Raw genomic sequence first — 12,066 nt, 5'->3', positions numbered from 1 at the left:
GGCCAAGAGTCTCACTGTGGCAGGGAAGAACTCTGTTGTTAGGATCATGTTCTAATACTGTAAATCCACAGTCTTTAACCATGTGAAACTGATTTATGTTTTCAGGTAAACTACACTCAACTGGGCAAGATCTGCAACCTGTGGCGTAACTATGGCGACATCCAGGACTCTTGGGACAGTGTCCTGAACATTATTGACTGGTTCTTTGAGAACCAGGATGTCCTGATACCTGCAGCTGGACCTGGAAGGTGGAACGACCCTGATATGGTCAGTTTAACCAATATAATAACTGACATTATATTTTTTTGCTACTTTTACTTATTTACTCTTTACTTTACTGAAGTATTTTTCGGCACATAAGCCTTTAGCATATGGCCTAGGACCTCATTACTGACAGAAAAGCAAACCAACATCAATTATAAAATAATTAAGTTTAGGAAATAAAAGTATAATTTGGACATTTACTAGAGACTAAACTGACTTACCATTCCTTGTGAGGACCCTCAAATAATACTGGAACACATTCTGAAAGCCAAAATACAGAAAATACAGACCTTCCTTTCCCCTTTCTTTTTTTCTACCTCTTGACTTTGAAATCTCACTTTAATCTTCCTTGATTGTGTGATTATGATCTCCACAGCTGGTTATTGGAGACTTCGGCCTCAGCATGGACCAGTCCCAGTCTCAGATGGCTCTGTGGGCGATTATGGCCGCTCCTCTTTTCATGTCCAACGATTTACGCACCATCAGCAGCGGGGCCCGCAGCATCCTGCAGAACAAAATGATCATCAGCATCAACCAGGACCCCATGGGCATCCAGGGAAGACGCATTGTGAAGGTGATGCACTTTTTCATGGATCTTACCACCTCTTGCAAGCGCTGAAGATACAAAAATTTTTTTGTGCATTTGCTCAGAACAGACAAACCAAACACTGGCTTAAGATACGGCATTTTGTGTCAAATTGGTTGCAGTCTGCAATTACACTGAGTTCTGACTTTTGTGTTTAATTTTTTTTCTATCCTCTGCTGTTCAAATATACACGTCTTCTCATTCTGAGTCATTCACATTTCCTCGTTCTTTTCTTTCCTCCAGGAGAAGAGTGGCATTCAAGTGTTCATCCGTCCCCTGTCAAACAATGCCAGCGCACTGGTATTCTTCAGTCGTCGCACTGACATGCCCTACCGCTACAAGACTTCCCTCAGCAAACTCAATTACGCAACTGGCAGCTACAGGGTATGTCTTTCTTAAAGTATTATTTTTTTGGCCTTTTATGCCTTTATTTGACAGAGACAGGAAAGGGGGCAGAGAGAGGGGCCGCTGCGTATATGGGTCGCCAGCTCTACCGACTGAGCTAACCGGGCGCCCAGGGTATGTCTTTAAGACTCAGGCAGGCGATATATCATCTCTGGTCTACTTCTGTCGGCTCAATATGGAGACATTAAATTCAGACGTGTAGGCCAATTGCACAAATGGTTCAAAAGTTGTCCATTCGTTGATAATTTCACTCTCTCTCAACGTCAATCCTGTCCTAGTCAACGAGCACTATTTCTGTTATCCATAATATCCATAATAATAAGTTATAATAATAACAAATAAAATATATTAATGGATTACTGAAGTAATTTGTTGCACTTACAGCATAGTGTTGATCCACTCCATTATTTTGAAGTTTGCCAACCCAATTTGGATGAATATGGCAGAAGAAAACATTTTCTCTTTCACTCTCCCTCAGATCTTTGATGTCTTCACTGACAAGACAATGACACTGAAAGACTCCACTGACTTTGTGGTGTCAGTGAACCCCACAGGTGTGGTCATGTGGCATGTCTCGGCGCCCGCCAAACTGAACCTCCGCCACTTCTACAATGGTGGCAGACTCCAGGGATCTGCCTACGATGATGATGAAAACACCATTCCTCGTGTCTTCCTCTGACCGCTCACTGATTGAACTTCATAATCTAATAATCACATCACTGTCTCTGCCTTGGTTCAGTGGCTCTTGATAAATTTTAACAAGACCTCACCTGTACGTCATCGGGTGTTCAAAGGATTTTAACCATGAAGTGCCAATAAATAGGTGTAAATTGTTTCAGCTTTCAAGCACGGCACTATCTATTCCCAGTCATGGAATCACTGTGTGCTCAGGGACAGGCACTAATCTGAAATCTGCAGTATCAATCAAACTTTATATTATAGTGACAAATGTAAGGATTTGGGACACGTGTTCCTGTTATTCACAGCGTATGAGAGCTGATGATGGATTTTATTAACTCAGATGAGATTGCCAAAATTATGATTGTTATGAATGTGTGTTTAGGAAATGAAGATTTTTTTATAAGAAGTGATTCAGTGAATTGTGTGTTTTTGTCTTCACTGAAATAAATTTCTGTTTCACTTTTCAATCAGGTAAACGTTTGTATTTTATCATGTAGGACCATCTTGATCTAGAATGACCTCATCACAGTAAAAATGTTACTTTTGTTCTTCAGGCTTTTTAAAATAAATGTATACATAACAACACTGTGCTGCTACTGGACTCTTGCAAGAAGGTCTCCCATCAGTGATTACCTGTGTTAGCACTCCTAATATGGACAAATGTATGTTTTAGGGAAGTGGCCCTAACCCAAGCCTAAATAACACTGACGGATCCTGTTGAGTCTTCCTTAGAGACAGCTGATGCTCATACATTTCACACAAACATATGAACGTACTGCACTTTCAGCTGGAGAGTGCAGTGTTTTTACTCTGTCAGCACTTTATCGGATCAGATATGCTTTCAGTTCAGCTTCTGACTTTTCAAGTTAATGTATTCCAGGAATTGTTATAGGCTGTTATTTACTTTAGCTTCCCAAATCCTAGGTAAGTCTCAACTTGTGGTTTTAAGTTTTGGTTCTGAATTGACATGTAATATGTGTTAACTAAACTCGTACACTGTACGTTTTTCTAAAATGAAATAACTTTTGATCATCAATAACTTGCAGAATTTCAGAGATTTAAACAAAAAAACGCTTTAATCAGTATTCATAGTGCAGTTTATAAAGCCAAACAAGCATACGGTAGCCAGAAAGTATAATGAGTGGCTCATTATATATTTTTCAGCAAAAGATACATTGGTTTTGTAGAAACTTAAACCACAGATTAGTTTGTATAATGTACAGAAAATGAATACAGAGAGAGGAAAACATGATCATTTGGCTAACATAGACACTGGCACACATCCATATTTAGCCAGCAGAGGTCAGCGCTGCTCTTCAGGCTATATGGACACGACAACAGGGCCTTCCAGCCCCATCCACTGCCAAAACATGCACCTGCTGAAGAGCACAAGGACAGTCAGCCCATTCGGCTCAGTCCTTTATCTCTCTGTTATGATTTACTCTCCTCTGGCATCACCATCTCCCATTTTCACACAACACACACAACAATGTATAAACTCTGTGTACTTCATTTCGTCCTTCATTCCTCTCCTCTCCTTCGTCCATCAGCTGTTAATTCTTCATTGTATTCATTCTGCCTCCTCATCTTCATTCCTCCCTTCTCCTCCTCCTTGTCTCATTCTGCTCAATCTTGTGCATAGTATCACCTCTGACCTTGGCCTTAAAGCCCTGTGTTTGCACACAGTCTTGAGATACTAGAGTAGTCACATGACTGTGTGCATTGGCATGCATGCTACTGCTGTGCGTACGTATGACATGAGTAAAGTTGTTTTACTTGACACACACACACACACACACACACACACATATCCCTTCTAGGTCATTTCAGGCCAGATCGGCTGTGTGTATCTTTCTGTGTGTGTGTGTGTGTGTGTGTGTGTGTGTGTGTGTGTGTGTGTGGGAAAGACGATCTTTGCGTTCCTTTCTTTTCCTTTCAGTCATCTCAGATATCCGTTGGCTGGCCGAACACGACACATCTCTCACTGTCAAGGTCCCCTCCATTTGGGAACATGACGCGGGGAGAGAAGTGAGGGAGTTATGATAGAGAAAAAGAGAGGATTTGAGCTAAAGAAGAAGGAGGGTGGCGAGGGGGGAGCATTGTCAAAAGTCTATTAGAAGCTGCAAATGAGCAAAGGAAGGGTGGACCGTGAGAGATGAGACAGAGAGAGAAAATGAGTAAGGGAGGGGGGTGAGATGAGGAGCGAGAGCGTTCCTGCCGATGCTCACGTAGGCCCACAGCTGCAGAGAGGCGCAGTTGCCACTCTCGTCTTTGTACACCCCCCTCCCCAACACCAAAACAAGCACCCCTGATTCAAATCATGGGGTTGATCCCCCCTCCTTCCGCCAACACACGCGTTTGTTGTCACGCTGCTAGTCACACTCTCTGCCGTGCGCCTCTCAAATCTAGACCAGATGTAAGGGGGGCGGAACCGTCATGACAGCACTGGGATGGATAGGATGTGCACAGGACTTTATATATAGGTCAGGATATATGCATGGTCTCAAAGGAGGGCACACACACACTCAAAACTCCACTGCCACAGAAAAAAAAAGTAATTGAGTGTGTCTCCTTTGTGTCTTCCTTGGTGTCTAACATTCATATTCCTGTTTGTGCATTGTCTCAATAACTGCAGTTTTGACACATTTGAGTCTCGAAGCCTGTGAGAATCTTAGTAGCGCAATGTCTTGCATGCACAGACACAAAGAAAACACTGGCACTGTGTTCTTCAGCTCATCCTGGTGATGACATCACTACCTCCAATGCTGCCTGTCTGCATGGCTGGTTGCTGATTCATGACCACCATACGAAGGTCTGATCCGAAGACAGAAAAGGTGTTAAGCACTGTTATGCCATCCCACTGTAATGTTATCTTACTGTTTGGCCCATTCAAACCTTCAATTAAATATTATTAAATATCCTATCCAAATATGTATAGAAAACACTGAACAAAGAGACAGTAAAGTTGAGAAAAGGGATTTTCAAATTTAAAGGCTTTTAGCCAAACAGTTATATAAGTCATATGATCTTTTTTATGTCTTTTTAGGCTGAGGTCAGCTCTCTTGTGCATTATGTTAATAATGTGCTATAATGTAGAATCAAATGCATTTAATACATAATTTAAAGGTACCATTAGCTTAACCACATCACGTGAATTCCACCAGAGTCAGAGGCTGCAGAGATAACAATTACTGATACTCCACTAAGCTTGGCTAGTTACAATTTAGCAGAGCAAGTTTGTCGGGTGTTACTGTTTTTCTATTACATTATGATTAGATGAACTACTTTGTGTGATATAACAAACACAATTTTAGATACATTACACACTTTTCCCTTCTGTTGGACAGTGTGCTTGTTAGAGACTCACTGTGTGAACTCTCCTTTAATCCAAAAGTACTGGGGCATTAAATTGATTTGGGTCTCTGGACTGGATGCCTGGTGGTAAAGGTTGTTCTGTCCTGTTCTGCCCTATAGGCTGTTACAGCAGAGGATGTCCTGCTGGCTGTGTGAGACGCTGTTGTTTCAGCTGGAGTGAGGATGTGCGGATATATCTGCTGGTGCATCAGAAAGACACGTATAGTCAGGGAATTGTGGAAATATGTGTGCATGATGGCTAAAATGTGTTATGTCTGCACATGTGAAGGGATACAGTTACTGATTCATTCATGTCTCATCACTTGGGCAAAATATTTCCATGAACTAGCAGTTTTTACCTCTATGTCTACAACCACCAAACTTCATGTGAAATACTTATGTGGTCATGAATTTTATGAATGAATGTCTGGATTTGTCCACCAGTGGCTGCTGTTGACTCAGTAAACCAGACGCGCCTGGTAACTGTTTCCACGACGCTGCTGTGTCGACGAGGCAGGCTGCACGTTGCCGAGGCGTTGGGTTCACATGGCAACTGGCCAGGCTGTCAGCTGCCTGCTTACTGGCAGCCTGTGTGGGTCAAAGTCAGAGACTGCAGCCAATACTGGTTTCTCTCTCATACACACTTGACCACACACACACACTCTGTCATGGTCTCATTCTTTCCCTGTAACTTTGCACTAACACTCTCACACATTGGTCTCATTTTCTCTCTGTTCTTTGCATTTCACCATCTACTCTCCTGTACAGACAAATCTTCAATATCCTGGATCCCACAGGGTACTGTGACCACATTTACCTTCCTGCCGACATACTGTACATCTGCAAGAGTGTGTGTGGTCACCCCATTCCCTCACTGTATTCCTATGTTACACAGTATTCCCTGTCTGAGATTTCCATGTCAGATCCCGAAGCCTTTCTGGGCAGCAGAACAAAATCCCATCTTCTCTTTCACTGACTGGAGCAGAGCACAGCCAACACAGCAGCAGGATCTGGCTACAAGGAGAATGGTTGGAAAGAACTCGAAAGAGCAGGTGGAGTTCTTTGGCAAGTGTGTTTTGCTGGTATGCATGTGTGTGTGTGTGTGTGTGTGTGTGTGTGTCAGAGGCTGACTGGTATACACAGTATTTGCATGTATCCAAAAGAAGGAGCTATTCAGGATATTTGTTGAATTGTAGTGTGTGTAATAACATTATGGTTATAGTGACAAGGAAGGTCAACTAGATGGACAGGAGCATAAAAGTCAGGGATCACCAAAGTCATAAGGATTCATTCTCTGCAAACCATGAATGTCTGTACAACATTTTAGCATGCTAGTGTGGCTAATAATCTATTGAAACAGCCCCTGTGGTTTAGCAGGACTTATGTTTTAGTATGTGCTAAAACGAGCAGAAATCAAACCATGGTGGTTTCACTGGTGTAAATGAAATTATCATTGACAAGCTATGACCCCCTCCTTCAGGACACATTTACTTAGAGACAGATACAGTTAATCACAGTTAATCACAATGATACGAACAAGTGACAAGACTGACAGGCGGCAGGCGAAAGTGGTCTCGGTGACAGACAAGCTGACAGAGAAGAGATGATGAAAAGTCAAATTGCTGATGGACACAAACAAAAATAGCACAGAAAATCATGCACGTGTATTTGCAGAATAGACTGAAGGTTACGAGAAGCATTGTTGACCGATCACGTCTCTATTTTTATTGGCCACCCCCACACATAAAGCCTTTTTGCAAACTAATCTTGTCAGTCTCTACAGCATCATGCTGTGTTTCATTATGTGGCTTTACCCAAAAATAGATGCATTATCAGCAGCGGCTCAAATGGTATCAAGTTACCAAATTGTTGCTGTGTGAATGCATATCAAATATCTGCTGGAAATCTTTCAAGTTTCTATTAGTGTGAGCCTCACCACAAACACACAGACACACACACATACTGGTTTCCATCTGGAATGGGGACCAAGTTTTTGATCATCACTTGTGGGGACCACCCTTTTCTTTTCTACTTTTTATGAATCCTGCTTAGTCTCTCTCACTTCTGAAAGAAAACACTGAATGTATACAGTGCAAGCACTTGAAAAACTGTTTGCAAATGTATTTTTAAGCAGAGAAAATGCATTCAACACTTTCAGGACACAGCCAAGCGTTTTGGGGAGAGATCTTAAAGTAAACAACATCTATAGTACCTGCCTTCATTAGTTATCTCCATACTTTTTACACTACACTTTCCTTTTGTAGGCTGTAATGCAGAACACTTGCACAGGGTTCTTCTGCTCCAGTGACTTCTGATGTGATTGTTGCTGTCAAAGGTCACAAGGTGATGTTATGGACTGGGAGACTCATTGAAGACTTGTTCTGTCCTTGGTTTAATGCTAGAATCATTGTCTTTACTTTCGGAGGTGGTATGGCACATACTCATTGTATCAAATCAAATCATTTATATCATATTTTTATACTTCTAAGCTTATTAGATCAAACTTTCTTACCAATTTCATTTACAAACACACTATATACACTGTCAAAAGCCTAACTTGAAAATTACTTCAAAAAATTAGTACAATCCAAATTTACCTTTGCCTTTGGGTGGTTAGGCATTTACATTTTTTTTTTTTACATTTTGAAAATCAGAAAGCCTAAAAAAGCCTAAAAATGTGAAAAGACGAACACATTTCTTGTACTCACTGCGTACTATTTATTTAGACTGATGTGTTTCCTTATTGACACATCTCTAGAGTTAAATACAGAACAGAGTAATATTTTATCAAAAGAAATATCCCTGTAAAGGTTCAAATCTGTCCTAAAATCCAATTACCATGAGCTTTCGGGATACATTATATAAAACGTCTTGGCACTCCTGATTCACAATAGATTACCATCATAATAAACTTACTTCCTTTATTTACCTGCTTAAAGGAAAGTAAAATCAGCAGCCGGTGAGTCAGAAAGATTCCAGGATTGAAGCTAACGTGCTAAACATGAATGGACATGTTGATTCGTGTTCTGTGGACTTTATCCAGCTGTGTCTCTAATGGGAGAACAGGGTGGAAGGGTCCAACAAGAATGACATCAGCTACATTGGTGGTCATCTCTGAATATTTCACAAGAAAACCATTTAAAAATATGTAAAAACAACTGTTCAGTTTGATGTAATCACTGCAATATTTAATTAAAATACTGTATTTTCTTAATGACACATCTCTAAAGTTAAATACATGCTAACAGGCACAATACTTTGGTGAAAAATATAAAATTCTAATACAAAAATTCCTCCTGCTCCATCAACCTCTGTCTGATTTCACACATATTGAATTAAACAAGCTTAGTGGGGACATATCACACACCATGTCGAGGTTCCTTATGTGGACCAATTGTCTATAGTTTGTCTACCTAATAATACCTAAAACACAGTTTCTATTCAAACATTGACGCAAGGTGTGTTTTGGGGATGTCATGAATGTCCTAGAACAGGGGGATATTCTATTAAAAGGAACATCCCTATAAAGGTTACAATCTGTCCTTAAATCCAATTACCATTAGCTTCCAGGATACATTATATAAAACTGCTTGGCACTTCTGATTCACAATAGATTACCATCATAATAAACAACTTCCTTTATTTACCTGCTTAAAGGAAAGTAAAATCAGCAGAAGGTGAGTCAGAAAGATTCCAGGAGTAAAGCTTAAGTGCTAAACATGAATGTACCTGTTGATCCATGTCCTGTGGACTTGAAGCTTTATCCATCTGTGTCTCTAATGGGAAAACAGGGTGGGAGCATTCAACAAGAATGAACATCAGCTGCATCTGTGGTCAGCTTAAAATATTTCACAAGAAAACTAAAAATCTATACTATATTAAAAATATGAAAAACAAGTGTTTAGTTTCATGTAATCACTGCATACTATTTAATTACACTGATGCATTTCCTTATCACAATTCTTGTCCCCCCGTCAGTAATATGCATAACATATAAGAATTAAAAATAAATGAAAATGTGATTTTTATTTTTAATTATTATACCTTACAGTTATTGTGAACCATTCTGCAACTCTTGAATACTGTAGTTTTGCTACATACTTGTGTTCTCCATAGTCACATATAGAGATAGCTTTGCTTATTTTGGTATAAAACTTGCATCAGGGTACAGAGGTATTTCAATTGGACAACAACTGACAATTATTATAACTAGTATCTTTATAATTTTGTTGTTATACTTACCTATTGCCAACATGAGAAATGTATCCTGTAAAACGACCTGATGGACCTTCAGATGGACTCCTGCATTCACTTCACTTCAGTTTTCCCTTTTGGGGACCTAAGTTGTTCATCTCCATACTATCATATTACATGACTGTGTAAACAATTTTCTGTCCCCATAATGTGATAAATGCCAACACACACACACACACAACATACATACACACACACACACACACACCACACACACACACACACACACACACACTCTCTCTCTTTTTTTACTTCGCTCATTGGCCTACTTCTCCTGAGGTGATTGTGTCCCTTTTACGTAAAAACTATGTGTCAGGTAGGTCACTCGCTTGTGAAGACTATGCTGCCTCACCAACCCCCTGCTGCGCCCGCCCCCCACCCCCAGGTTCTTAAATCCATGTCATTTGGCTCGCTGTTAGCTTGAAAAGATCAAACAGCACATGTAGGGCTGACCTTCAGCCCAGCGTCCCCACCGCCTGCTGCGTATATCTCAGCAGTCATAGTGCGTCTAAACATTAACTCTGGGGACTGGGCACAGTTTAGTCTAATGGAGCTGGTCTGAATGTGTGTGGTGTGTGTGTATATTACTTAGTCGCCTGTTGTGTAAATCTATATAAAGACATCTGAAAAGATACAAAGATCTATTTAAATTTTAATGTTTTGGAGAGTGAAGAGACAGAGGCAGAAAGAAGATGTTGCTGACAGAGATCCACAATCTCTGACATAATCACTCACTTGCAGTGTTGGTGAGAAACAGTTCAGGGTGCAGAAAGCATCTGCTGTACTGGCACAGCCCGACCAGAGTCCTTCTGGCACAACTGGGGCCGATGTGCACCTGCACCAAGGGAGCCCACACCTGTGCTGTGAAGTTCACATCCACACTGAGACCTCGCTGCCACCTGCAGCACAGGGCCTTTTTCACTATTCAGCCTGGTTCACAGTCTTGGAGCTGACATGTGAGCAGCTGTTCTTTCAGTCCATTATGAGCACAGTTGAGGCTTTGTGCGTGGCAAAGAAAAGATCTACTTGTCAAAACTGTGACGCAAAAGTCCCCTACCCTGTGTTACAGTGGAGTTTTTTGGGTCAAGTCATAGTTATGTGTGAACATTGTCACGTACGGCATTGTAAATGACTCATAGTTACACTATGTCAGACAGGTACACAGTGAGGTTTGCTTTATCTTGCTGCCTGTCATTCTCTGTCATTGACTGCTGCTTGCCAGAAGCAGTGGAGGCATGCTGATGAATAATTAGCAAGATTGTAACACTTTATCAAGGCAGTTGCTCTCTGGTACAGTGTTCAGTTATTTCCTAAACTTGCCTGCAACGTCAGATCAAATGAACATGAGGACAGGCTATGTAAGAAATACGATTTCCCATTACTTGATCACACTAAACCTTTTTAATATAATATATTTTGTTTGTTTTTTCATATAAATTTAACTGGGTGTATGCATTGATATGACCTCCAAGGTCATTTGCCCATGACCACTGGGGGGCGGTAGGGTATTGCCTGACCCATGATGGGGTTTCTGCCTCCCCAATAACTCAGGTGCTTCCCCTCAGAACCCGCAGTGCTGTGTCTTCTGACTGAATGACCCAGACCTTCATGAATGAATGGCATTTGGTGTCATGTCAGTTTTAGCTGACCTTGTCCCAGCACTCTGCACTCATGATTCACGCTGGAAACTCTATCCACCACAAAACAATGACACTGTTTAAAGATAATTTTGTCTTGTTTTTCCCTCTGCCATATTATTGCAAAAGCTGTGGTGATGTGTATAGTGGTGTGTGAAATGATTGTTTCCTGGAAAGCTAACACTCTCCTGTAGTTTAGCTTTTCCGTTTAGAGGTTACATTAGGTCAAACACACAAAGAGGAAAAGAGCGGCAAAGGGCACAAATGAAAGGCAGATATTTCGAGAACTAGAGGACAACATGTGCAAATCATAGTCTTCATCCTAGTCCATAAATCACCTGTGGTTGACCCCCTGACCCTGTTGCAACACATGAATACCTTCCGCTTCCACTGGTTGCTGTTCAGTCCAGCAGTAGCAAGAGGGAGAAACATTTTTTCTCAAAGGAAATCTCTGATAAGTCTTAATCTCTCACCTTGATATGTTATGCCACCCAACAGCCCAATCTCACCCCCTCTGGCACTTTGAAGTCTTGAAAAGCAGCCATTGTTTATTTCAGAGCGGGGCGGGAAAAATAATCTGCTGATCTGCCACTCATGTGAACGATATGGAAATTCGGGACATGGGAATTTGAGTTTTGCGAATACCACAAAAAGAGGAATAATAGCTTGGCGTCTTTCATGATGTGATTTGTGGTGGCATGAATGGAAATATTGTTGTGGGAGGATTTATTGTGGTTGTGTGTGGGAATTTAAAAACCGGGGGCTGAGAGAAAGAAAATATGATAGATTTAATTTTTATCTGATGTTGAGTTTCCTGCTGTTATGGTCTGCTTGCTGTATGCACAAACACACACACACACACACACACATACACACACACACACA

The 12,066-nt window shown here is 41.0% G+C and overlaps 1 protein-coding gene across 1 annotated transcript in view; it reads left to right on the top strand.

The window, feature by feature from the left end:
• Positions 1-2,519, top strand: part of LOC118340312 (alpha-N-acetylgalactosaminidase-like) — a 4,981-nt gene extending 2,462 nt beyond the window's left edge. The window contains exons 6-9 of the mRNA XM_035678206.1: positions 106-267; positions 641-838; positions 1,094-1,234; positions 1,734-2,519. Coding sequence (XP_035534099.1) covers positions 106-267; positions 641-838; positions 1,094-1,234; positions 1,734-1,934 — 702 coding nt within the window. The 3' untranslated portion in view covers positions 1,935-2,519. The remainder of the gene's footprint in view (positions 1-105; positions 268-640; positions 839-1,093; positions 1,235-1,733) is intronic.
• Positions 2,520-12,066: the final 9,547 nt, after the last annotated feature.

The sequence above is a fragment of the Morone saxatilis genome, unplaced genomic scaffold (genome assembly GCF_004916995.1).
Source record: "Morone saxatilis isolate NCDOM2014 unplaced genomic scaffold, NCSU_SB_2.0 Contig7, whole genome shotgun sequence".
Lineage (NCBI taxonomy): Eukaryota > Metazoa > Chordata > Actinopteri > Moronidae > Morone > Morone saxatilis.
Note: the sequence above shows the minus strand (reverse complement) of the source record. Positions and strands in the feature narration are given on the sequence as shown.